This window comes from Phaenicophaeus curvirostris, unplaced genomic scaffold (genome assembly GCF_032191515.1).
Source record: "Phaenicophaeus curvirostris isolate KB17595 unplaced genomic scaffold, BPBGC_Pcur_1.0 scaffold_59, whole genome shotgun sequence".
NCBI lineage: Eukaryota > Metazoa > Chordata > Aves > Cuculiformes > Cuculidae > Phaenicophaeus > Phaenicophaeus curvirostris.
The window spans coordinates 649198-673086 of record NW_027206681.1 but is presented as its reverse complement, the minus strand read 5'-3'; the positions used below and the strand labels follow the sequence as shown (position 1 = coordinate 673086).

Genomic DNA, 23889 nt, shown 5'->3' with positions numbered 1-23889 from the left:
TCCTGGAAAGGAGGCTGTGATGAGGTGGGTGCTGGTCCCTCTCCCAAGGAACAAGGGCTGGGATGAGAGGAAATGCCCCCAAGTTGTACCAGGGGCAGTTTAGATTGGAACTTGGGAGCAATTCCTTCATGGAAAGAGTGGTGAAGCTCTGGAAGAGGCGGCACAGGGCAGTGTTGGAGTCCCCATCCCTGCAGGGGTTCAAAACCTGTGTGGCTGTGGCACCTGGGGACAGGGTTCAGTCGGCGCGGTGGGGCTGGACTAGCGGTTGGACTGGAGGAGCTCGGAGGGCTTTTCATCAGTCAGTCCAGCTGAATGTTTGTCGCTAAACCCCACGCGTACCCCCCACCACAGACCACGAGGCCACTCAGAATCGAGGCAGGACTGGGTTTAATGAGCAGACAGGACCGGCTGCGGTGATCGAGTGCATTGACCAATGACTCGTTTACGCTCAATTGACCCCTTTGCCAGCACCTTTCTATTTTCCTTCCCGACGCTGTTGGACCCCTCCTCTCCCTTGCCCTTGATTCTTTTTCTGAACATCCCACAGTCTGTTTACCACATTTCCACAAGTCCCTTTGATCATGGAGTCCTGGGATGGTTTGGGTTAGAAGGGACCTCAGAGCCCATCTAGTTCCAGCCCTGCCATGGGCAGGGACACCTCCCACTGGATCAGGGGCTCCAAGCCCCAGCCAACCTGGCCTTGAACCCCTCCAGGGATGGGGCAGCCACCTCTGCTCTGGGCAGCCTGGGCCAGGGCCTCCCCACCCTCCCAGGAGAACATTTCTTCCTAAGTTCTCATCTTAATCTCCCCTTTCACTTCAAAACTGTTCCCCTCGTCACGTCCCTGCCCTGATCAGGAGCCCCTCCCCAGCTTTTCCTGGAGCCCCTTTCCATATGTGAAGCTGCTCTAAGGTCTCCAGGCTGAACAACCCCAACTCTCCCAACCTGTCCTCATGTGGGATGTTCTCCAGCCCTCGGATCAGCTCCGTGACCTCCTCTGGACTCACTCCAACAGCTTCATGTCCTTCCTGTGCTGAGGACTCCAAAACCGGGCACAGGACTCCAGGTGGGGTCTCACGAGAGTGAATTAGAGTGGCAGAATCACCTCCTTATGTCCTTACTCACCACGTATCCTTATGCCAGCAGAGGTTTCCCTCTCACGGATGGTGTTCTTGGGTGGTGAACCTTGCCTAGGGTCTCTGGCAGTGACCATCATGTTGGCTTTACCGGCAGATGCCCCTCCTGGCCTTGTCACTTTGGCAAAGCATCCTCAGCATCCGCCTGCGGATGGGTTTGGCTTTAACGCTGTAAACAATGGGATTCAGGATGGGTGGGACGAGGAAGTGGAGGTTGGCTGTGAAAGTGTAGGCCTGGGGGGACACGTGTTTGATGAACTGGTGCATCATCGACAGGCAGATCATGGGTATGAAGAAGAGCAGGACAGCGCAGATGTGAGAGAGGCAGGTGTTGAGGGCTTTGAGGCGCCCCCTCCACGTCGCAACGCTCAGGATGGTCTTGAGGATGAGCAGGTAGGAGAGGAGGACAAAGAGCAAGTCCAAACCCAGTGTGGAGAGCAGCACAAAGAGGCCGTAGGTGCTGTGAACCCTCACGTCCGATTCTGCGTGTTTGATGACGTCGGGATGAAGGCAGTAGGGATGTGAGAGCCTCCTGACCCTGGTGAAACACACCTGGCTCAGCAGGATGGGGAGTGGGAGCAGCACAAGGGTGGCCCTCGTGACGATTGCCACGCAGATCTTGGTGGTGACGGAGTTGGTGAGGATGGAGCCATACCTCAAGGGGTGGCAGATGGCCACGTAGCGATCGAAGGCCATCGCCAGGATGACAGCGGATTCGATATCGGCGAAGACGTGGATGAAGAACATCTGGGCCAGGCAGGTCCCAAAGCTGATCTCTCTGGCCTCCAGCCACAGCATCCTCAGCATGGTTGGGAACGTGGACGTGGACAAGCCGAGGTCGGCGACGGCGAGCATGGCGAGGAGGAGATACATGGGTGCGTGGAGGCTCCGCTCTGACCCGACGATGGCAAGGACGGCCAAGTTTCCCAGCAGTGCCAGGAGGTACATGGAGCAGAGAGGAACCGCAGACCACATGCGAGTGGTTTCCCAAGCTGGAAAGCCGCCCAAAAGGAACGACAACGTCCTGCTCTGGCTCCTGTTGGTCCCAGGAGGGATAAAACAAGGATGCTCCATCTCATCCCTGAGAAGCTGCCCTGGAATGAAAGCCAACAGGGTCACAAACCACAAAGAAACAGGGATGGCCTGGAAGCCCCTCAGGTCTGGAAGCCCCTCAGGTCTGATCCAAGGTCTGAAGCCTTGGATCAGAGGGACCAGTGTGACCAGGAATGCCATGTGCTAAAGCCAAGCTCACCAGGGGCTGCATTGAAACCACCTGAACGTCCTCACCTCCCCCTGGACACAGGCTCCAACACAGAAACCACACACAGGCAGAAGCCTCGGTGTGTTCCATGCCCAGCAGATGCTGATCCTCGCTCGGCATAGCAGAAGAACAGACAATTTAACCAAACCAAATGTCCGTGGGTGCTCGTGTCAATGCAAATCGACAAAGGGGTCGCAATGAGAGAGGGGGGTGGTGAGCTCTGATCATTTGTGGGCTTGGTGGGAAGCTCCAGTGATGAAGAGGAGCTGATAAAGGGTTAGATCTGGGTCTGGAATACAGCAACCACATTGTACTGGAGGCCAGCAGAGCCTGGACCTCTTAGACCAACAAAACAGAGGCCATCTACAGACACAAGGAGTGGAAGAGATCACCTTCAGCTGAAGGACAGAGGTTACTCACCAAGCAACGTTGTAGAAATCATGCAGGGAGAAGAGTGAGCTGGAGATTACCAGGACATCGCACCAAACCAGGGAATCTCTGGATGTTCTTTCACTGGAAACACAATGAGGAGAGGTGGAACTGCTTGCCCAGCGTTTGTTTTCTGCAAGCTCACATGGCTTCAGGCTGCCAGGGAGGACAGGGAAGGGACTCAAGGGCTGTGACCTCTCGAATCCTCAACCCTCCTCTGCGTGCTTAGATCTGGTCCTTGCGTGTGTCTGAGCACGAAGCACAGGGTATCGACCTATGAGTCTAGAAAAGTGTTTGAAGCAACTTAATCGTGGAATCATGGAAAGGGTTAGGTGGGAAGGGACCTCAAGGCCCACCCAGTGCCATCCTCTGCCATGGGCAGGGATGCCTCCCACTGGATCAGGGGCTCCAAGCCCCATCCAACCTGGCCTGGAACCCCTCCAGGGATGGGGCAGCCACCGCTGCTCTGGGCAGCCTGGGCCAGGGCCTCCCCACCCTCACAGGAGAATATTTATCTCTAAGATCTCATCTCAATCTCCCCTCTTTCAGCTCAAAACCTTTCCCCTTGTTACATCCCTGCCCTCCCTGATCAAGAGCCCCTCCCCAGCTCTCCTGTAGGAAACCATCACCTTCCAAATTGCTGGAACTCTGTCCGTTCAGAAAACTGCCAAAATATTGCCTTTCTTTCCTCAGATTCACAAGGCTTCTCCTCCAGCCCATCTCTGACCTCTCCCTGGTCTCAAGTGTAGGGGGTTTCTGGCCTCAATACAGCCCCCTTGGACACCACCAAAGACAGAACGAGCTGTGTGGATCGACCCGGGCATGCACAAAGCAGCAGAGGGTGGAAGTTTTCTCCGGTTCTCAAGAGAAGCTTCTCAAAGCTTCTCATCCCCCGCATTGGTCAAGCGCTGTCAGAGGTTTCCCAGGGCAGTGGTGGACGCCCCATCCCCGGAGGGGCTCAAAAACTGTGGTCGTGGCGGCTGGGGACAGGGTTCAGACAGCACAGCGGGGCTGGGCTGATGGATGGGCTGGAGGAGCTTGGACCAACCTTAATGATTCCACAGTGGGGATGGAGGTGCAGGAGAAAGTTCTCTTCAGATACAAACCTCTGCCAGGACCAGCTGCAGCAGAGACGATTCCTGGATCAGTCTCTGCCCTGAGAGCTCAGGAACCATCAGAGGTTGGTTTTAACCGGAGGTTGGAATCGATAATCTTAGAAGTCTTTTGCAACCTTAACGATTCCAATTGCCCTGCATCCTGCCCATCTCCTCCTCCGGAGCTCCGAGACGGCTTTACACGCCCTAAGCTGGATGGATGCTGCTTCCATGCCTGGAGCACCGGGGAACATCCTTGTCTCACCCACCTTTCATGCAGCAGAACAGCACAGGAGCATCGCTGCAGGCTGGGACTGGGCTGGAAGAACACAAGACCCTCCCAAATTTAAGGTGGGGTCCATACGAAGCACTCGTACAAAGCCCATCAGGAAGAGCCTGAGCACTACAGAAGGGTGAATACTTTTGGTTGCTTTTCTAAGTGACGACTCATTTGAACTCCTACAGTTTGATGTAGAGCTTAGAGCAGCTTCCAGTGTGGAAAGGGGCTCCGGGAAAACTAGGGAGGGGGTCTGGATCAGGGAGCGCAGGGATGGGATGAGGGGAATGGGTTTGAGCTGGAAGAGGGGAAGGGGACAGAGCACAGCCCTGTGGGGAGCACCCACCTCTGGTGGGAGAGATGAGCTGGACCATGAGTGTTTGCAGGTCCAAGCATTGTGGACCCTGCCCACACCTGGGGTGAGGTGGGATCCGGCTCAGTCTTCCACGATGGAGCAAAGAACCCACTCACCTGCCTCGCTCACCGCTGTCCTGAGCTTCCCACCAGCTCCGCTGCGAGGGAGAAGCTGGTTCCTGCCCTCAGGGCTCGCAGCAGCAGAGGGTTTGTAGATGACCCAGGTGGGACAGGGCTGGCCTGGGAGCTCTGTTCCTCAGTGCTCAGAGAAGATGCTTTAACCACCGCAGCCCCAGTCCATGTTGTCATGCAACACGGCTCTTCTCTGCCCCATTGGTCCCTGCTGATGGTAGCAGGAGACGCACCCAGGAGACCCCCCTCCTACCAGAGGTGCCCTCCTCCTCCTCCCATTGTTCTCATCCCTCGAGAGCAAGGCCAGGAGCGGTTTGGGTTTAGGAGCTCCCACTCTGTGGCAGGGTGATGGATAGACGAGCCCTCAAGTTGTTCCCAGCCCCACGTCACCCCTGTGGATGTGGAAGGAAGCCCTGGAGCAGGTTCCTGGTCTCTGAAGAAGACCAGAGCTTTGTGGCTTTGTGTCCTGTCCCCAAAAGGGGCCCCGGGCAGGTGCCAAGAGGAGAAGGTAAGAACAGGGCAAGTGTGCTTAGCAATTCCCCAAGCACCTTTCCAGACCTCAGTTTGTTCCAGGGATTCCTGAACCAGAACCAGTTCATACTCACAGCAGTATGAGCACAACATACGTTCCTCAGCAAGGCAAGGACATGGATCTGCTGGAGCGAGTCCAGAGGAGGCCACGGAGACGATCCAAGGGCTGGAGCAGATAGGATCTGTTATTCTATGATATCCACCCTCCCATGATAACGGCATGGAAAGAGGTCTGCACAGGGAAACACCACAAAGAGATGATGTGGACGGCCCAGATCACCTCTTCTGGTCCAGCCAGACTCAACGTGTCACCCAGGCGTGCGCTCGTGCCCTGGCCAGCAGGATGTGGTCAAGGTGGAAGATGCTGGTCTTGAAACAATGGGTGAAGAAGAAATCTGGTAGGTGGAAGAAGGCAGAGATGCAGATGTGGGAACATCTGGATGCAGGACACTCGAAGAGCCGTGCTGTCACACAGTGAGCACTGCTTCATTGGCACAAGCCACCTCTGAAGGTCTCTGGAATGGGTGAAGGCATCAAGGTCACGTTGTCTCTTCCAATACACGGATGGGGATCCCTCCAAAGAAGGGTGTTCAAACAGGCGTAAAATGGTGGCTCCAGATCTTTCTGCCACTGTGTGTTGCAGTCACCAAAGTTCAAATTCAAATGAACCTCTACTGGAAGAAAAAGTCCTCCCTGAGCTGTTGTCATGGAATCATGGAACGGTTTGGGTCGGGAGGGACCCTAAAGCCCATCCAGTTCTAACCTCTACTGTGGGCAGGGACACCTCCCACGGGATCAGGGGCTCCAAGCCCCATCCAACCTGGCCTTGAACCCCTCCAGGGATGGGGCAGCCACCCCTGCTCTGGGAAACCTGGGCCAGGGCCTCCCCACCCTCCCAGGAGAACATTTCTCCCTAAGATCTCATCTCCATCTCCCCTCTTGCCGCTCAAAACCGTTCCCCTCATCCCATCCCTGCCCTCCCTGATCAAGAGCCCCTCCCCACCTTCTCTGGAGCCTCTTTCCTTCTCTAAGGTCACATTCAAGCCTTCTCTTCTCCAGGCTGGATAACCCCAGCTGTCCCAGCCTGTCATAGATACGCAACCACGAAGCACCATTCTCTCAAACACTCGTGCCCACATCTCCTTCCCATTGAAAAGGGGGATTTGTGAATCTCTGAGTGTTCTCATAGGGTCAGACCCCAGGATGTAGTGGGTACAGAGGAGGAAAAGGATTAAACCAGGGCATTCACCCTCAAAGTCTGTCCCTGCACATCTCCTCATGCCCAGAAGGGTGCGGGGCAGGACCTGGTCCCAGCCTGCTGGCCAAGAAAGCCAGAGAGCGCAGTAGCCCCATCCCTTGCTCTTGATGAGGAGAGGGTGAGACCTTTCTCCTGGTAGGATTCAGCTGCTGAGAAAGCAAAACTGGGCTTTTCTGCCAGGGGGATTTGTTGATTTGGCGTCACCAAAGCGAGGGTGCTAGAGCAGCAGCTTTTATTGGGGCAGGGAGACTCTGTCCTCATCCCTTTCTCAGCTGGTGGCCCTGTACATCCACCTTCTGCTGATGCCCAAGGTCCTTGTGCTGATGCCCAAGGTCCTTGTCTTGATGCTTAATGTTCCTGTTGGAATGCCCAGGGTCCTTATTTTGATGCTCAATGTTCCTATTTGAATGCCCAGGGTCCTCGTTTTGATGCCCAAGGTCCCTGTTTTGATGACCAGTCAGCTCAGGAGCGAAACTCCACCTGAGTCAGATGACCAGCCAAGATCAGCTTGGATGAGGCTTTGAGCACCCCAGAAGATGTCCTCGCCCAGAGGGATGGAACTGGGTGGGCTTCAAGGTCCCTTCCAATCCAAACCATTCCATGATTCCTTGATCCACTATGTGAACAGGGAGCAGCGAGACCCTCACGCGGAGCCATCCCCTCCTCAGCCTCCACGGGCGATGTCGGCTGCTGCTTCCTCATCCCGAGAGGGTTGACCCCATGGGCTTGAGACCCCCAGTGACTCATGGCAGGGACCACAAGGGGCTTCCCCCACCTTGCTGGTGGGAAAACACAAGCACAAAACACGGGGGAAAGAGCAGTGCTGCTCCGGCTTTGGGCTGGGAACACCTCTCCAAACGAGGGGATGAAACCTTGGAGCAGGTGGGGGCAGCTCATTCCCCCCAGCTCGGCTCCATGCTCTTCTAATTTGGGAAGCCAAACCTGGATGGTGCTTCCAAGAGCAGCTTTGGAACGAGATCCAGCTTGGCACCAAACACAGTCCAGCTGGAAAACCAGCACCCAGCCTGGGGAAGGGCTTGGGGTGCCTGAATCCCAGTAGCCCCTCTGGAAATCCCATTTACTGATGGGAACATGGTCCAGAAGGAGCCCCCGTGCCGTCAGGCACCCCCCGCCCCACGCTCGCGAGCCGGCAGCACAACTGGTTGGCCACGACTGTGCCTCAGTTTCCCCTCTTGCCCTGATTTGGTGCCGGAGGGGTGCAGCGGGTTGGCCACAGTCTGGAATTCCATCCGCACGGGATCTGCGGTTGTGGATCCGGGGCTGTGCCGGGTCCTTGTGCAAAGCCACAAACACAGCTCACACGGTGCCGTGGGGGGATTGTGGGGGAGCAGGGGGTCTCAAGGGGAACGAGCCGGCTCTGCTCCAGCAGCTCCTGCAGGGTGGCTTGGCCAGCCTTGGTTTTCTTCCCACCCCGTGCCTTCCGTAATGTGTGCCTCAGTTTCCCTGCCTGGAGAAGGAGGGTTTGCCCTGCTCTGCCCCAGCCCCAGGGGCTGTTGTAGCTCCCCGAGGCTGCCCCAGGGAGCGACGCGTTGCAAATGTGAAGGAAAAGGAGCTTCCCAGGGCAGCGATGGTGCCTTCAAACCCCGACTGTGCGTGGGGCCATGAAAAACAGCAGCTCCTGGGGTGGCAGGAGATCCCAAGAGGGTTTTGTGCCTTCTGGTGCACAGGAGCTCAGTCTGGAGACCTCAATTATGAGTTGAGAAAGACCACAAAGCCCATCCAGTTGCAACCCCGCTGCCACAGGCAGGGACACCTCCCACTGGATCAGGGAGCTCCAGCCCCATGCAACCTGGCCTTGGATGTTTCCAGGGATGGGGCATCTCCCACCTCTCTGGGCAACCAGATCCAGCGCTTCATCATCCTTATAGGCAAGAATTTCTTATAATCATGGAATGGTTTGGGTTGGAAGGGACCTCAGAGCTCATCCAGTTCCATAGCAGGGACACCTCCCACTGGATCAGGGGCTCCGAGCCCCATCCAACCTGGCCTTGAACCCCTCCAGGGATGGGGCAGCCACCCCTGCTCTGGGCAAGTAACCCCCGGCCCCAGAGCTTTGGAACACAAACGGTTTGTGCTGTGTTCACCCTGAACCACATTTACCCCAAATCTCCTCGATCCCAGTGAAAGGGGCAGCGCCGGAGCTCCCCAGGACATCGCGGGCTCAGCGCTTGTCATGCTCAGCGTGACCCACAGGGAATTGCGTGGACACCAGGCAGGTCTGACATCAATTTCCAGCCTGAATGCTAATGAATAGCTAATGAATGGCTAATGAATGGCTAATGAACAGCTAATGAATGAGGCCCAGACCCAGGATGCCCAGAGAAGCAGTAGCTGAGCCATCCCAGGAGGAGTTCAAGGCCAGGCTGGATGGAGCTTGGAGCAACCTCATCCAATGGGAGGTGTCCCTGCCCATGGATGGAACTGGGTGCACTTTGAGGCCCCTTCCAACCCAAACCATTCTGTGATTCCATGACTCTACGAATGGCTAAGGAAGTTTACACCTGGCTGTATCCCTAGTGGAGGAGCAGGTTTGGGACCCTCTTTCCTGAGAGGATTGCTGCCCCGCCAGGAGCATTTTGTGCCACTTTGGGTGCCACTGCCCTGCTCAGTGCCTCAGTTTCCCCACCAAGCAGCTCTGCCTGCCAGCCAGTGCAGGGAAAAGCAAGGGAATTCTGATCCCCCGAGAGCCTTTCTCTGGGAGGGGTGCAAGGTGGTGTGGTTCCCTCTGCAGGGAGTGAAGGGATGGGATGAGGGGAGCAGTTTTGAGCTGAAAGAGGGGAGATTGAGATGAGATCTTAGGGAGAAATGTTCTCCTGTGAGGGTGGGGAGGCCCTGGCCCAGGTTGCCCAGAGCAGGGGTGGCTGCCCCATCCCTGGAGGGGTTCAAGACCAGGCTGGATGGGGCTTGGAGCCCCTGATCCAGTGGGAGGTGCCCCTGCCCATGGCTTGGGGGTGGAAGTGAATGGGCTTTGAGGTCCCTTCCAACCCAAACCACTCCAAGATTCTAAATAGGAACAGTTCTGAAAGGAGCCAAAACATTCAGCCACACACACAGAGGGCAAGAGGGGAGGATGGTGAAGAAGGGTTGGTTATCAGGACCCTTCCCACTCTCTTTTTGGGAATCTGACCCCCAAGCCCATCATGGGCTCAGCCACGGAGGGCAGTGATGGGGACCAGGCTGCTGCAGGGACGAGCACCCCAGGGCTGCCATCTCCCCCCTGCTCCCGTGAAGGAAAATTCAGACGCACTATTTCTCAGCTGACGGCCACGCCGTCTCAGCAGAAGCGCTTTCTGCTGCGTCAGAAGTCTGACTCAGCATAAAGGGGGGTCTCTGCCCCGGCGCTGCCTTATCGGCGCGCAGCCGGGCTCCTGTTTGTGCCGTCCCACTTATCATCACGCCGCAGCCGGGCTGCGAGAGGCTGTCGTGACTCAGCACTCTGCCCCGAAAACTCAGTTTATGATCGAAGAGCCCGGACGCAGCAAAAGGGCAGAAATCACCAGAGCATCCCGGTGCAAAAAATGGGTTGGAATGTTGAGCATGGGAGCCAGCACTCCATCCATCTCAGCTTTTCTGCCACAGTGGCTGAAAAGGAGCCTCAAAACAAAGTGTCTTTCTTCACGATGAGGGTGGACACTCTCTGGAGCAGGTTGCCCAGGGACATGGTCGATGCTCCATCTCTGGAGGTGTCCAAGGCCAGGTTGGACGGGGCTTTGAGCAGCCTGATCCAGTGGGAGGTACTGGAAGTAGATTCCATGGTTCCATGAGTCCCTGGATCCTTGAGTCCCTGATTCCACGTACCCCTCACAAGCGAGAGCAGCTCCCTACCCTGAGGGATGCACTGAAATCCTGGGAGGGAGGGGGCAGCCTTTGGCAGAGCCTCTCTCCGGCAGCCCCAGCACAGGTCCTGGTGTTCTGCATCTCATCCCAGCACCTCTGCGGTCCCAGGACTTGCGAGTGAAGCAGGACTGGCCTGAAGGTCATAGAACCATGGAATGGTTTGGGTTGAAAGGGACATAAAAGCCCATCCAGTTCCATCCCCTGCCACGGGCAGGGACACCTCCCATGGAATCAGGGGGCTCCAAGCCCCATCCAACCTGACCTTGAATACCTTGCAGAGAGCGATGGGGTCTGTCCTCACCCTCCTCTTCTCCAGGTTAAACTGTCCCAGGTTCCTCAGCTGCTCCAGACCCTCCCCCAGCCTTGTTGCCCCCCTCAAGCCCCTTGTTACCCTCAGATTGGCCCCACAGAGGTGTTGTTACCTGGGACTGTCTGGGGGAAAGGGGATGTGCTGAGTGCACGATGCTGGGGTGGTGGTTTGGTGCTGGTTTGGTGCTGGTTTGGTGCTGTGGGGACCTTAGCAAAACTGGTAATAGGTTGCCCAGAGCAGGGGTGGCTGCCTCATCCCTGGAGGGGTTCAAGGCCAGGTTGGATGGGGCTTGGAGCCCCTGATCCAGTGGGATGTGTCCATGCACAGGGTGGAACTGGATGGAATCATAGAACCATGGAGTCATGAAGGTTGGAAATGATCTCTAAGCTCCTCCAGTCCAACCCTGTATGGCACAGGCCACCCTCAAACTGCTGCTCAGCACTGCAAAGAGATTTCCCTGGGTGTCATTCTGCTCATGAGCAGAAGCCCCTGGACTGCAGGGTCTGAGACGCAGCTCTTGTGGTTCCCACCCAGCACTGGGGGCTTTTTTTGCGAGGGTCTGTTGTTGAGAGACCTTCTGCAAAGCTCCAGCACCAGCCAGACCTGCAGCAGGCACAGAACTGGGAGCACCAGCCAGGTCCCTTGGAGCTCATCTGCTGCTCAGAAGGATGCTTTTGAGGGAAAGCAAAGGTTTGGCTTGATATAAAGTCTCTAGGGTTAAGATGTGGGGAAGGGAATCTGCTCTGCACACCAGCTTCTGCCCAGCATGGGTACATCCAAGCATCCTTCTGGAGCAGTGGGGTCCCTCTCCCCTTCCTGCATCAAGACTGAGTTTTCCTGAGGAGCTCTGGCCTTCCTGAGGGACGAGAGGTGAGGAAAGATGTTGGAGGAGAGTAGAGCAGCCTCCCCTTTCAGGAGTGGGAGCGTAGGGGCTGGGGAAGCAGCAGATGAAGGCAGCATCCAACACCATCACAGCCAAACGAAGGAAGCTGGTGGCACCTGATCTGGAGATGTGGAGCCTTGAGAGCCCTGCAAAAGCCCCAGGGTTTCCAGACAGTGGCTTCACATCTCCTGTCTACGCTGCTGAGAGCGGTTTCCAACTTGCCCAGCATGGCTGTGCTCCATCCCAAAGGATTTTCCCTCCCCAGGCTGGCTCACAGCGAGCAAGTCCAGACCTTCTCTGCTCTGTGGGTTGATCCTGTGCCAGCACCAACTCGGATCTGCATCTCTTCCCCCACCTGGGTCTGCAAAGCCCTGGGAATGGCTCTTCCTGGCCACTTTCTGCTTTCCTGAACTGCAAGTTCATGCTGAGCATCAGCAGAGCTGCGTCAAAAAGGCTGAGTCTGGAGGAATTCCCTGTTGGAGCATGATGGAACCAGAGGATGAAGGTACCAGGAGAGCCTCCAACCCCGGACTCTGCACCCATGGGACTGTAGGACGCTGCAGACCACCAAGAATCAGGATTTTGGGACCAGCTGAGTTGCCAGCAAGAGACAGGAGAGCGGCTGCGCTGCTGGATTCCAGCGTGAGCCCAGGGACTCTGCAAACCCCCAAGGATCAGGGCTGCCCAGGGAGGTGGTTGAGTCCCCTTCCCTGGAGGGGTTTAAGGGACGGGTGGACGAGGTGCTGAGGGACATGGGTTAGTGTTTGATAGGAATGGTTGGACTCGATGATCCGATGGGTCTCTTCCAACCTGGTGATTCTATGATTCTATGACTTTGGGGCCAGCTGAGTTGCCAGGCTGTGCTGCTGGATTTCAGTGAGCACAGGGACACAGACGACTCCCCCAGTGCCTGAGGGCTTTCTGCTTCCAAGGTTTTCTCCCCAGGGCACTATAATTTGTGGCACCGTGCTATCCCATGGTGTTTTAATCACTCATTTCTTCTGCATGGGCAGGAGATCCTAGAAGGAATCTCCTATATGGACTTGATTTTCCATCCTTTCCTCTCTCTTCTGCTCACCTCCTGCCCTGCCAGGAGATCCTGGATCTCGGATCCTGCCCAGGGATCCTGGTGGGGACCCATTTAGGCATTCCCATATTCCTAGAAGAGCAGAATCATCTGCTCTCCTCCTCCTCAGCGCTGTGCTGGTCCCTGCTTCACCCTGGGGTGGACGTTGCCTCTGGGCACAAGACAGTGATGAAGGAAACCCTGAAATACCACCTCATGACACTCTCACCTTGCCCTGAAAGGGAAAAAACAGCTGGAAAACTCAGTTTGCAGCAGGTGTAGGGCTGGATGCAAGCCTGTACAGCTGTCCCTGTACCAGCAGATCCAGCCCCCAGCCCCACCGACACCCATTTCAGCTAAACCTAGAGGCAGAAAACACGCTGTCACACCTTGCGGGTGGCTGGTTTTTATCTGGGGTTGCAGTGAGGAGCTATCTGGTGCGGGACTCACAGGGCGTGGGAGGCGATGGGCTGCCCACAGGCGATACAGGGGGAGCTGGGCACGGCCGGGGTCCCAGCCAGGGGCTGTTGGGCTGATAGCGGGGTGCTGCGTGCTGCTGTGGCCAGGGATGCTCTGCCAGGCCAAGCACAGCACTGGGAGAAGTGGTGTTCATAGAATCATAGAATCACCAGGTTGGAAGAGACCCACCGGATCATCGAGTCCAACCATTCCCATCAATCACTAACCCATGTCCCTCAGCACCTCGTCCACCCGTCCCTTAAACCCCTCCAGCGAAGGTGACTCAACCCCCTCCCTGGGCAGCCTCTGCCAGTCCCCATTGACCCTTCCTGGGAAAAAAATTATCCCTAATGTTCAGCCTAAACCTCCCCTGGTGGAGCTTGAGGCCGTTCCCTCTCGTCCTGTCCCCTGTCCCTTGGGAGAAGAGCCCAGCTCCCTCCTCTCCACAACCTCCTCTCAGGGAGTTGCAGAGAGCAATGAGGTCTCCCCTCAGCCTCCTCTTCTCCAGGATAAACACCCCCAGGGCCCTCAGGCTTGTTCTCCAGCCCCTTCCCCAGCTCCGTTGCTCTTCTCTGCACTCGCTCCAGAGCCTCAACATCCTTCTTGTGGTGAGGGGCCCAGCACTGACCCCAGGATTCGAGGTTGGGTCTCCCCAGAGGGAGAAGAACCTCCCTGGCCCTGCTGGCCACGCCGTGGCTGCTCCAAGCCAAGATGCCCTTGGCCTCCTTGGCCCCCTGGGCCCCTGCTGGCTCCTGTTCAACCAACCCCCCCAGGTCCCTCTCCTCCAGGCACTTTCCAGCCAGACTTCTCCTAGTCTGGAGCTGCTCAGGGTTGTTGTGCCCCAAGGGCAGGACCCGGCATTTGGCCTCATTAAACCTCATCCCGTTGGTCTCAGCCCATGGATCCAGCCTGTTCAGATCCCTTTGGAGCCTCCCAACCCTCCAGCAGATCCAGCTTCCACCCAGCTCAGTGTCATCCCCAAACTTGCTCAGGGTGCCCTCGATGCCTTCATCCAGGTCATTGATGAAGACGCTGAACAGGGCTGGACCCAGCACTGAGCCCTGGGGAACCCCACTTGTCACTGGCCTCCAGCTGGAGTTAACTCCATCTCCCACCACTCTCTGGGCCCTCCAGCCAACCAGTTTTCCACCCAGGAGAGTGTGCGCCTGTCCAGGCCAGAGGTGACAGTTTCTGAAGCAGAATGCTGGGAGAAACTGTGTCAAAGGCTTTGCTGACGTCCAGGAAGATCCATCCACAGCCTTTCCCTCATCCAGGAAAAAGCTGGTGAAGGGGCTGTAGAACAGGCCTTATGAGGAACAGCTGAGAGAGCTGGGGGTGTTTCTCCTGGAGAAGAGGAGGCTGAGGGGAGACCTCATTGCTCTCTCCAACTCCCTGAGAGGAGGTTGTGGAGAGGAGGGAGCTGGGCTCTTCTCCCAAGGGACAGGGGACAGGACGAGAGGGAATGGCCTCAAGCTCCACCAGGGGAGGGTCAGGATGGACATCGGGATGGAATTTTTCCCAGAGAGGGTCATTGGTCCCTGTCCGAGGCTGCTCAGGGAGGGGGTTGAGTCCCCTTCCCTGGAGGGGTTTAAGGGACGGGTGGACGAGGTGCTGAGGGACGTGGGTTAGTGATTGATGGGAACGGTTGGACTCGATGATCCGGTGGGTCTCTTCCAACCTGGTGATTCTATGATTCTACGATTCTATGATTCTATGAATTGTTAAGTTTGGGAAAAACATCCAAGCTCATCCAGCCCAACCGTCAGCCCAACCCCACTGTGCTGACTGAACCCTGTCCCCAGGTGCCATGGCCACACAGTTTTAACCCCCTCCAGGGATGGGAACTCCACCAGCTCCCTGGGCAGCCTCTGCCAGGGCCTGACAACGCTTTCAGTGAAGTTCTTCCTGATGTCCAGCCTGACCCTCCCCTGGTGGAGCTTGAGGCCATTCCCTCTCGTCCTGTCCCCTGTCCCTTGGGAGAAGAGCCCAGCTCCCTCCTCTCCACAACCTCCTTTCAGAGAGTTGGAGAGAGTGATGGGGCCTCCCCTCAGCCTCCTCTTCTCTAGCCTAAACAATCCCAGTTCCCTCAGCTGCTCCGCATAAAGCTTGTTCTCCAGGCCCTTCACCAGTTTCATCGCTCTTCTCCAGACTCGCTCCAGCCCCTCAAGGTCCTTCTTGTGGTGAGGGGCCCAGAGCCGAACCCAGGATTTGAGGTTTGGCCTTGCCAGTGGTGGGTTCAGAGAGAAAATCACTTCCCTTCTCCTGCTGGCCACGCTGTGGCTGCTCCAAGCCAAGATGCCCTTGGCCTCCTTGGCCCCCTGGGCCCCTGCTGGCTCCTGTTCAACCAACACCCCCAGGTCCTTCTCCTCCAGGCACTTTCCAGCCAGACTTCTCCTAGTCTGGAGCTGCTCAGGGTTGTTGTGCCCCAAGGGCAGGACGCGGCAGTCAGCCTGGTTGAACCTCATCCCGTTGGCCTCAGCCCATGGATCCAGCCTGTTCAGATCCCTTTGTTATTGAAGAACAACACCAAAGATCTCATTGATGAGGCAGCTGGAATGATTCGAGCCTCTCTCCACCCCATTTCCCTCAACCTTCCCCTCAGCTCCTGGTTTTTAACCATCTCATGAAGAAGTGATGCTGCTCCTGCAGCTGCTCCCGCAGAAACTAACCCTAAAGTGTCCGAGTGCAGGACCAGGAGCTGAGTTTTCTCACCATGAGCTGCGTCCCTGCCTGCTTTTCTGCAAACGCCAGAAAACCAGCACTTATTAACCACATTTTTACTACCAGTGCTGCAGTTTATACTCTTCCCTCAAGCTTCTGTGTCTGATGTTGTCCTGCTTGTCCCAGTTCCTCACGCTCTCTCCCACCCCTCCCCGAGCCGTTCCGCGCTGCTGCTTCAGATGCAGAAGGAAAAAAACCCACTTCATTATCTTTTCTCTTTCAAAGCTCAGCTCTGCAGAGCTGAAAACAAGACTCCCACTGCAGATGAGGCGAAGGCGTTGCTAATAATAGAGACGGAGTTTATTTCCAGCGTTGGGGCTGCCAGAAACACGGGCTGCAGGGTGAGAGGAGCAATGAACGACACGGCCACGCTGGGCCAGCTCTCGCCTTCCCCCAGACAGGAGTCACATCTCTGTGCTGAGAGAGAACCTTTGAGTCCTGCCGCATTAGCCAGGTCCCAGGAGTTGTGAGGAATGGAGTTAAATTCAGCTGGCAGGTGGTCAAAAGGAGGGGAGGGAGGCTCTGCAGACGCCTTGGCCCATGGGGTTGTGTCCCAAGTGCAGGACCTGGTTGAACAAGACCCCATCAGCGCTCCAGGCTTCAGGAAGAGCTGGAAAGCTGCCTGGAGGAGAAGGACCTGAGGGTGTTAGTGGACAGTGACTGAACATGATCCAGCAGTGGCCCAGGTGGCCAAGAAGGCCAAGGGCATCTTGGCTTGGATCAGCCATGGGGTGGCCAGCAGGAGCAGGGATGGGATTGTCCCCCTGCACTCGGTGCTGGGGAGGCAGCACCTCAAGTGCTGGGTTTGCTTCTGGGCCCCTCACTCCAAGAAAGACCTGGAGGGGCTGGAGCACGTCCAGAGAAGGGAACGGAGCTGGGAAGGGGTCTGGAGGCCAGGGGTTCTGAAAGGTCTTTTCCGACCTTGATGATTCTATGAATCTATGAAAACTGACTACTTCTGAAGCCTTCAATTCACCCCAGGAGCCGAGGGGGTGTCATCCTGTGTGCTCTTTAGGTGAGGAGCTAGAGCAAGCAGCAGCCACCTTCGTGATACATTTATCAGCCCCGAGCAGACCCTGCTCCGCGTTGTGTTATCAGAGAGCTCCGGCAGCCGACCTGCAGCTGGAAGGGGCCTCTGGGCCTTGCTCGGGGCTCAGAAATGTGAGAAAATTAATAATGTCTCCTAGGACCTGGAGGCAAGGATCTGAAACCTGACCACAAACCTGGGCACCCCAAGTGGGTCATGGTGACGGGCTCATTCTACCGCCCAGACCAGCTCCGATGAGACCAATGGGCCACGATGGATCTGCCACTGGAATGGGTCAGAGGTCTGGATGAAACCTCCTAGAGCGCCTACAAATAGAATCATAGAATCATAGAATTACCAGGTTGGAAAAGACCCACCGGATCATCGAGTCCAACCATTCTTAATAGATGCAAATTCATGGTCTTGTCAGGTTGCCACAAAGCTCCTGTGTCCTGGCTTTGCATTTCTGGCATTTGAGCATGGATCTTGTGGAATCATGGAGCGGTTTGGGTTGGAAGAGACCTCAAAGCCCACCAATTTCTACCCCCTGCCATGAGCAGGGACACCTTCCAGTGGATTTGGGGCTCCAAGCCCCATCCAACCTGGCCTTGAACCCCTCCAGGGATGGGGCAACCACCACTTCTCAGGGCAACTTGTTGTGGGGTCTCCCCACCCTCACACCACCCACCATCCCTCAAAACCTGGAGGTTCCCTCTGTTTCATTAACACTTGGCTTCATGTCCTTGTATCTCCAGCTCCTGATTTGGGTGTGGAGGAACTGGGCAGGCTGGTGTTTTCCACAGTTTTACCTGATGAAGGTTGCCTGCTCAGGAGAACAGACAAGGGCTTCTCTGCTGGTCTGTGTGTCCAGAAGAGCTGGTGAAGCCCTTCAGCTCATATATCATAGAACCATGGAATCATTGGTGTTGGAACAGACCTCTAAGCTCATCTGGTCCAAACTCAGCCCAGCCCCACAATGCCAACTGAGCCATGTACCAAAGTTTCACCTCTACATATCTTTTTAATCCCTCCAACGGTGTGAACTCCACCACTGCCCTGGGCTGCCTCTGCCAGGGCTTCTCCACAATGAACAGCCCCAAGGGCCCTCAGCCGCATCTCAGGGCTCCAGACCCTTCCTGAGCTCCGTTCCCTTCTCCAGACGTGCTCCAGCCCCACAAAGGTCTTCCTTGCAGTGAGGGGCCCAGAAATGAACCCAGTAGGTGTTGGAGTGGGGATCCGTGGATTGAACTCATGTGGTGCAACAACAGCCCATCCCAACCCGGCTGGCTGAGGAAATGTAGGTGAAAAATATGGGTGCCTGCAGGAATTGCCCCCATGAGAGGATCCTGAGAGCTGAGGACCACTCAGTGCCCTCAGCCGCTCTTCATAAGGCTTGTTCTCCAGACAAATCAGCTCATCAATGGGTGGACGAGGTGCTGAGGGACATGGTTTAGTGATTGATGGGAATGGTTGGACTCGATGATCCAGTGGGTCTCTTCCAACCTGGTGATTCTATGATTCTGTGATTCTATCCATCATATCAGAGAAATACCCCTCAGGTTTGGAGATCCTTGAACCCTGCAGAGGACACAAAGGTTGGGCTGTGCCATCATGAGTCTGTTGTGAAGCCCCTTGCTCACAGGCCATTGCCTGAGGGTGGCTGGAGGGCACAGGGTAGTGTGTTCAGGCGGTGGTGGGATGGATGGAGAGGCAGATAAGAGGACTTTGTGTCCAGAGCCTGCCTGTTAATCAGGTCACAGGGCTTTTTCCTTGAAGACCACACCTCATCGCAGGCTGACCACTCCACGGACAGATTGACCCACCACTGGTGTGGACCCCCAGCCAATGACCCTGCAGCGCTGGACGGGGAGGAGCTGCTGGGAGCGGATAAAAGCCTCCGTGGGGTCTGCAGCTCAGCTACGAGCTCTGCGTCCTCCTGCATCTCCCAGCAAACCCGCCTGCCACCATGGTGCACTGGACAGCCGAAGAGAAGCAGCTCATCACCAGCGTCTGGAGCAAGGTCAACGTGGAGGAATGTGGTGCCGAGGCCCTGGCCAGGTAGGTCCATCTCCTGGGCGTCTGCTCACCTTCATCCTGGACAGAGAAACCTCTCCAGTCCCTGGAGCGTTAACAGCATCTTCTTGTGTCCCCCTGTCTCTCCCCAGGCTGCTGATCGTCTACCCATGGACCCAGAGGTTCTTTGATAACTTCGGGAACCTCTCCAGCCCCACTGCCATCGTCGGCAACCCCAAGGTCCGCGCTCATGGTAAGAAAGTGCTCACCTCCTTCGGGGAAGCCGTGAAGAACCTGGACAACGTCAAGACGACCTTCTCCAAGCTGTCCGAGCTGCACTGCGAGAAGCTGCATGTGGACCCCGAGAACTTCAGGGTGAGCCACTCTCAGGACTTGACCCTTTTCCCTTTCATCCTACCGAGCAGATCAGTGCTGAGAGGGTTTCAAACAAACCTAAATAACAGCAATTTTAGTTACCAAACAGAGCAGGGGTGGCTTAGGTGGAAACTGGAGGAGAGGAGGAGGTTGGGTATTTGATAATGCCTGGTTGTGAGGGGTTTGAGGGAGATGTGGTGGTTGGTCACTGGAACCGGCTCCCCAGGGAAGTGTTCATGGCCCCCAGGCTGTTGGAGTCGAAGGAACGCCTGGAGGATGCTCTTAGTCATATGGTTTAGGTTTAGGTGATCCTGTGAGGAGCAGGGAGCTGGACTCAGTGTTCCTTACGGGTCCCTTCCAACTGCATATATCCCTGACTTGGTGATTCCAAGGTCTGGAGGCCTGGAGGGCTGGGGATGGAGAGGATGGAGAGGATGGAGGGCAGTGCCCGAAGGGTGCAGGTGCTGTCTTGGTGCCATGTGTGACCTCCCTCTGGCACCTCCTGTCCCAGGGATGGGGACCTCGTCATCTCTCCCCTTTTCCCAGGGCTTGCAGGCATGGGAGGAGAGCTCAGGGAGTGGGCACTGATGGGAAGAGATTCAGTCTGCCGTTAGAGTCAGGTTTGAGCGTGGGGACAAGGTCAGGAGATGAGGGAGGGGAGCGGGAGGGGAATGAAGCAAATGGGATCAGGGGAAAGGGGGAGAAGTCCCTGTGTGTGAAGAGAGGGAGAAGTTCAGGCTGGAAGGGATTGAGGGGGTTGGATGTGGCTGATGGTCTTGGTCTCAGCCTCTGTTTAAGCCTAATTTTAGGGATGTAGACCTCATGCTGACCCTAACCCTGTCCTCAAGTAGGAATGAGATGATACAGTAGGAAAAAGACAGAAAAGGGCTGGAAATAAAATCTAGAGTGTGGGAAAAGTGGGTATTAGGAGACACAGAGACAGAGGAGGTGGATGTGGTCAGCACAGGACTCCTCCTGCACAGAGAACTCAGCTAAAAGAGCTTCCCTTGGCTGCAGCCTCCAGGACCCACCAGAGCTTGGTTCCCTTCAGCCCCTGGTCCTTCAAAGGACAAAGGGTGCTCAAACACCGTGTTGACCTGATTTCCTTGCTTCTCCTTTCCAGCTCCTGGGAGACATCCTCATCATCGTGCTGGCCGCACACTTCACCAAGGACTTCACCCCTGCCTGCCAGGCCACTTGGCAGAAGCTCGTTGGCGTGGTGGCCCATGCTCTGGCTTACAAGTACCACTAAACATGCCTGGAGGGAGATGTGTCTCTAACAGTCAATAAAAACCACATTTTCTGGACTACATATTGTGCTCCTGTGTCTCTGGGGCTGCTGGTGGGATGGGCGGGAGGGAGCAGGGGGCATGAAGGGAGGCAACGGGATCAGGGCTGCTGGGAGCATCAGGCTGCAGAAAGGGTGGCTGTTTGGTGTCTCTCCAAAAGGCAGGAGCTGGGTCACTGCTGCCTATCCTTGCCTGCCCGATGGAGCTGTCCTGGACCTCCAGGGAGAAAGTGATGCTGGGGTGCCCCATGCATGGATCTCCCATGGGACACAGAATCATGGGATGGTTTGGGTTGGAAGGGACCTGAAAGCTCATCCAGTTCCACTCCAGTGCCATGAACAGGGACACCTCCCACTGGATCAGGGGCTCCAAGCCCCATCCAACCTGGCCTTGAACCTCTCCAGGGATGGGGCAGACACCCCTGCTCTGGGCAACCTGTTCCAGGGCCTCCCCACCCTCACAGCAAAACATTTATTCCTAAGATCTCATCTCAAACTCCTCTCTTTTAGCTCAAAACCATCCCCCCTCCTCCTATCCCTGCCCCTGATCCAGAGCCCCTCCCCAGCTTTCCTGGAGCCCATTTCCATACTGGAAGCTGCTCTAAGGTCTCCATGGAGCCTTCTCCTCTCCAGGATGAACAACCCCAACTCTCCCAGCCTGTCCTCATACAGGAGGTTCTCCAGCCCTCACATCATCTCCGTGGCCTCCTCTGCACTCACTCCAACAGCTCCATGTCCTCCCTGTGCTCAGGACTCCAGGGCTGGATGCAGGGCTCCAGGTTTGGTCTCACCAGAGAGGAGCAGAGGGACAGAATCCCCTTCCCTGGTCCTGCTGGTCCCACGACTTTGGATGCAGCCCAGGACATGGTTGATTTCTGGGCTATGAGCACACATTGCTGGCTCACATTGAGCTTCTCCTCCCCCAGCACCCCAAGTCCTTCTCCTCAGGGCTGTTCTCAAACCCAGCCTGGATTTCTGTTTGATTGCCCCGACCCCAGTGCAGGACCCTGGTGAGGAAGCTGGCACTGAGCAGGATGAGCCTGGACAGGACTTCTCACCTGGGGAAGGAAGATCACAAGAAATAGACACCCACAAGACCCACTGGCTTAAGACAGAAGAAATTCCATGTTTTGGAGGAGAGAGGAGAGACTGGCGTGGATCCAGAGTGACAGAGGCTGGGCACGGCTGCCACTCCTGCCGATAAGGGCTCTGGTAAAGCTTGGCACGGGATATCGCCTCCTGCAATCTGATTGACCAACAAACTCTGCTTGGTTGCAGAAAAGTCATCCCTGTAGATGCCTTTTGCCACTATCATGATGGTTTCTCTATTTTATAGATAAAGGGAAGGGTTTATAGATAAAAGGGAAGGTTCCCATCCATGGAAGTAGCTCAGGGCCAGGAGATGAAGAACGACTTAGGGACTCTTGCTCCCACACCAAAGGAAACAGCCAGCTGGAAGGATGCTCGAGGGAAGAGTCCTGAGCACTGAGAACTCCATCCCAAGCAGAGAGTGGTAGGGCCCCGAGTTCACTCATAGAACCAAGGAATGGTTTGGTCCTCAGTCCTGAGCCTGCCAGCACCAGAAATGGGGTGCACACCAAATACCAGACAGGGAACCATGCTTGTTTGTTACAGAATGCAAGTAGAAATAGGAAAAAAATACCCTATCTGCCTGGCAAAAGCCATATGGTTTTGCTCTATCAGGTGCTAGATGCTGAGTGCAGACAGCGCTTATGGGGGAAAAAATAAGTTCTTTTGGTTCAGAGCATGCCTAGAACCCCAGAAGAAATCAGCTATCCTGGCAAAGCATCATCGCTGCTGTCGGTAGAGTCCCAGTCAGTTTGCTTCTTCACATAAAACGATCCAGCCCTAAGGAACAGCCTCGCAGGGCTTGTCTCTCACCATATGCAGGATGACATCTGCCCTCTTCTCTTCCTCCTGGCAGCCGCCTTTATAAATCAAAGAGCATTGTCTTGTCTCCTATTACCTGCTCCAAATGAAGCTCCGTCAGCTCTTCCAGCCTTCCCTCTGCTCCGTAACGTTGCTCTCTGCTGCTTGTGTATCTTTGAAAGCCGTGATGTTTTTCCACCCTCCTACTTGGCAGAGCATCTCAATCCAAAGTGTTTCCTGCTCACAGGGGAGGTCGTCCAAGAAGAAGGGAATTCTTACAGGTACCATCTTGCAAACAGGGTCCTGATGCTCTGTAGGATGTGTTGATGCACTTGGAGTCATGCAAGAAGGCTGTGATGCAACTAGGAACTGAGCCTTGCCTGGTGGCTTCAGCTGTAACTGGTGGTGAGACCTTAAAGTAAATTCTCTACTTGCCATCCAGAGGGATCTGGACGGGCTGGAGCGGTGGGATTGTATGAAACTCATGGAGTTCAACAAGCCCAAGGGGAAGATCCTGCAGCTGGGATAGGGCAATCCCAACCACCGGTGCAGGCTGGATGGAGAAAGGATTGGGAGCAGCCCTGAGGAGAAGGACTCGGGGTGCTGGGGGAGGAGAAGCTCCACAAGAGCCAGCAAGGTGTGCTCACAGCCCAGAAACCAACCATGTCCTGGGCTGCATCCAAAGCTGTGGGAACAGCAGGACAGGGATGGGGATTCTGCCCCTCTGGTCTGCTCTGGGGAGACCAAACCTGGAGCCCTGTGTCCAGTTCTGGAGTCCTGAGCACAGGGAGGATGTGGAGCTGTTGGAGCGAGTCCAGAGGAGGCCACGGAGATGATGTGAGGACTGGACAACCTCCTGTATGAGGAGAGGCTGGGAGAGTTGGGGTTGTTCAGCCTGGACAAGAGAAGCCTGTGGGGAGACCCTAGTGTAGCTTCCAGTATGGAAAAGGGCTCCAGGCAAGCTGGGGAGGGGCTCTGGATCAGGGAGTGCAGGGATGGGATGATGGGAAAGTTTTTGAGCTGCAAGAGGGGAGATTGAGATGAGATCTGTGGACACAGCTCCGAGGTTCCGTATTGGCTGGGTGGACTGGTGGGATCTGAGGAGCTCTGATGCACCATCCCACAAGGGCAGCTTCAAATGCCCATCCCAGGCGTGAGGTGAGATGCCGAACCAAGAGAAGCAGCAAAAGATAAACAAGCCCTGGGTGCTGCTGAGCTTCCCCTTATTTTCCCTTCCTTCTCCTTCAGCCCTGTCCCACACGGCTTCACCTCACTCACCGCTGCGGGCAGCAGCATCTCCTGAGCTTACGGTGTCCATGCTAGAAGACATCGTCACAGAATCATAGAATGATTTGGGTTGGAAGGGACCTTAAAGATCATCCATGGGCAGGGACACCTCATCCTGTCCAAGCAAGTGACTCCTTCAAAGCGCTTCTCACATCCTCCCCAGCCACGGGGTGGTTGCCAGATGGAAGAAGGGAGACACACGAGATTAAACTCCCTGGGAAAGACTTGCAAGGGCTTTTG

The 23889-nt window shown here is 56.0% G+C and overlaps 3 protein-coding genes across 5 annotated transcripts in view; 2 read left to right on the top strand and 1 right to left on the bottom strand.

Annotated features, from left to right (window-relative positions):
• Positions 1-23889, top strand: part of LOC138734132 (olfactory receptor 52B2-like) — a 94315-nt gene that overhangs the window by 35033 nt on the left and 35393 nt on the right. The window lies entirely within an intron of this gene.
• Positions 397-3072, bottom strand: LOC138734129 (olfactory receptor 51G2-like). Of its 2 annotated transcripts, XM_069881707.1 has the most exons (3): positions 2818-3072; positions 1792-2230; positions 397-1674 (listed from the first exon to the last, which is right to left on the bottom strand). In XM_069881707.1, the coding sequence occupies exons 1-3, from the start codon at positions 2837-2839 to the stop codon at positions 1224-1226; spliced, it is 912 nt and encodes a 303-aa protein (XP_069737808.1). In that variant the 5' UTR covers positions 2840-3072; the 3' UTR covers positions 397-1223. The 2 variants fall into 2 exon arrangements, with proteins under 2 accessions (XP_069737808.1, XP_069737806.1); XM_069881705.1 differs by having other exon boundaries at positions 397-2230.
• LOC138734143 (hemoglobin subunit rho) lies at positions 18708-20457 on the top strand. The gene is made up of 3 exons (XM_069881722.1): positions 18708-18854; positions 18962-19184; positions 20308-20457. The coding sequence occupies exons 1-3, from the start codon at positions 18763-18765 to the stop codon at positions 20434-20436; spliced, it is 444 nt and encodes a 147-aa protein (XP_069737823.1). The 5' UTR covers positions 18708-18762; the 3' UTR covers positions 20437-20457.